This window comes from Camelina sativa, chromosome 7 (genome assembly GCF_000633955.1).
Source record: "Camelina sativa cultivar DH55 chromosome 7, Cs, whole genome shotgun sequence".
Taxonomy (NCBI): domain Eukaryota; kingdom Viridiplantae; phylum Streptophyta; class Magnoliopsida; order Brassicales; family Brassicaceae; genus Camelina; species Camelina sativa.
Window position 1 is genome coordinate 30242717 of NC_025691.1, and position 2472 is coordinate 30245188.

Genomic DNA, 2472 nt, shown 5'->3' on the forward strand with positions numbered 1-2472 from the left:
CAATGGGGGCCCGGCCCACCAAAGTATATAGAAAAAGAATGAAAGGAGCTATCAGGTCCCGTTAATGAAACGGGTCGGATTCAGAGCCCAACACAAGGCGAATATCTCGTGAAAGCAATAAATGCAGGAATCGAGAGAATCAGAAATTTTTGGTTTATTTCGCTACTCTCCCGAGTTATATCCCGTGAAAGCCATTATGACATTCGTGAACGTTTTTTTTTGGACCCACCATATATTTTTTTCTCTTTTTGTGTGTGAACATTTCTATGATTATATACATACACGCTCTACTATACAATTTGAAGAAACCTAAAACGCAATCACACAACAACACCAACCAAATCAAGTTGGGAAAAAAAATGGCACAATTCCGCCAAATATTCATTGTCTTGTCTATCATTTCTCCGTTAGTCACATCTTTCACCGTGATCACCTCCGACTCGACTGCTCCGTCGGCTCTGATCGACGGCCCACAAACTGGATTCACGATGACCAACGACGGCGCTCGCACGGAGCCCGACGAGCAAGACGCCGTCTACGACATTATGCGAGCGACTGGCAACGACTGGGCTGCCGCGATTCCTGACGTGTGTCGAGGCCGGTGGCACGGTATCGAGTGTATGCCGGACCAGGATAACGTCTACCACGTTGTCTCTCTGTCGTTCGGAGCACTCTCAGACGACACGGCGTTCCCGACCTGTGACCCTGAACGCTCTTACGTCTCTGAGTCCCTCACGAGGCTTAAGCACCTTAAAGCCTTGTTCTTCTACCGCTGTTTAGGCCGCGCCCCGCAGCGGATACCGGCTTTTCTTGGCCGCCTCGGCTCGAGTCTTCAGACGCTGGTTTTGAGGGAGAATGGCTTTTTGGGCCCTATCCCTCACGAATTGGGCAACCTTACCAATTTGAAAGTTCTTGATCTCCACAGAAACAATCTCAACGGCTCCATCCCCTCCTCGTTTAACCGATTCTCCGGTTTAACATCACTCGATTTGAGTGGCAACCGGTTGACTGGTTCGATTCCCGGTTTTCTTCTTCCGCAGCTGAACGTTCTCGACTTGAACCATAATCTATTAACCGGACCGGTTCCATCCACATTCGAGTCCTGTGGATCGTTGATCAAAATCGATCTTAGCCGAAACAGAGTCACTGGTCCCATCCCGGACTCGATTAACCGGCTTAACCAATTAGTGCTTCTGGACTTGAGCTATAACCGGTTGTCAGGCCCATTCCCGCCTTCTCTGCAAGGGCTAAGCTCTCTTCAGGCTTTAATGCTCAAAGGCAACACAAAATTCTCAGCAACGATTCCTGAAAACGCGTTCAAAGGGCTCAAGAACTTGATGATTCTTGTTCTCTCCAATATGAACCTTCAGGGCTCCATTCCGAAATCGTTGACTCGCTTAAACAGTCTCCGGGTCCTTCACCTGGAGGGCAACAATCTAACCGGAGAGATTCCTTTGGAGTTTCGGGACGCTAAGCATCTAAGCGAGCTCAGGCTCAACGATAACAGTCTGACAGGTCCAGTACCGTTCGAGAGAGACACAGTGTGGAGGATGAGGAGAAAGCTGAGGCTGTATAACAATGCTGGTTTGTGTGTCAACCGGGACAGTGACTTGGATGATGCATTCGGTTCAACATCTGATTCAAGTCTCAGTACGTGTGATGGAGAAACACCGAGAACAGGTCCTTCCGGTACGGTCCAGCATCTATCTAGAGATGACGGTGATATGCCGGACGGAGTTACGGGCGTGTCAAGCGGTTCCAAGTCTTTGGGGTTCTCCTATCTTCCTGCATTCTTTCTTCTGTTCAATTTCATCTCTATGCTAATTTGAGGGATTATAAAACTGCTGTAAATATTTCCGAGTTTATTGTTAGATGCTTTTTCTCCTTTTATTCAAAAAGAATTAAAAATGATCTTCACCTTCATAATTACATAAAATTCATTCTATCGTTATGTACTCAGTTACCGATTTGTTCTTCATGTGTTTTTATGCTCTGTTTTAACTTCCATGTATGGAACAATTGGCTTTATTTTTTCATTATGGGAAAGAAAAACCTATGAACACATACTAGTGAATTGCATCAGATGTGCCCATGCAACAGATTCAATAGTGTTTGATTCTAGTGGCAAAACATTGTTTTAAGATTTAGGGACGTTACTATCTACCTCAAAAGAGTAACGCAGAAGACAGCAACGACTACGTCCCTGATTTGCGTACAAAAGTTTACAAGTCTCTATTGGTAAGAAAAGTTACTACATTTCAAGTAAATGTGTCCTCACGATCTCCCTCCAAAATGTCGGCCTCCTCCATGTTACTAAACTCCAAGAAATGAGTGGGTCGATGCTCCTCGTGATAGAACTCCTTTGGGGACCCGAGTTTGACACTGTATTTCATGCTCACCGTGTGCTTCACTCCCATGAAGTTGTAGTTCCACGGTCCATTCTCAGGAACCTATCACAACAACAAGTTACAA

The 2472-nt window shown here is 45.8% G+C and overlaps 1 protein-coding gene across 1 annotated transcript; it reads left to right on the forward strand.

Annotated features, from left to right (window-relative positions):
• LOC104703438 (protein TOO MANY MOUTHS) lies at positions 281-2171 on the forward strand. The gene has a single exon (XM_010419450.2). The coding sequence runs from the start codon at positions 360-362 to the stop codon at positions 1827-1829; it is 1470 nt and encodes a 489-aa protein (XP_010417752.1). The 5' UTR covers positions 281-359; the 3' UTR covers positions 1830-2171.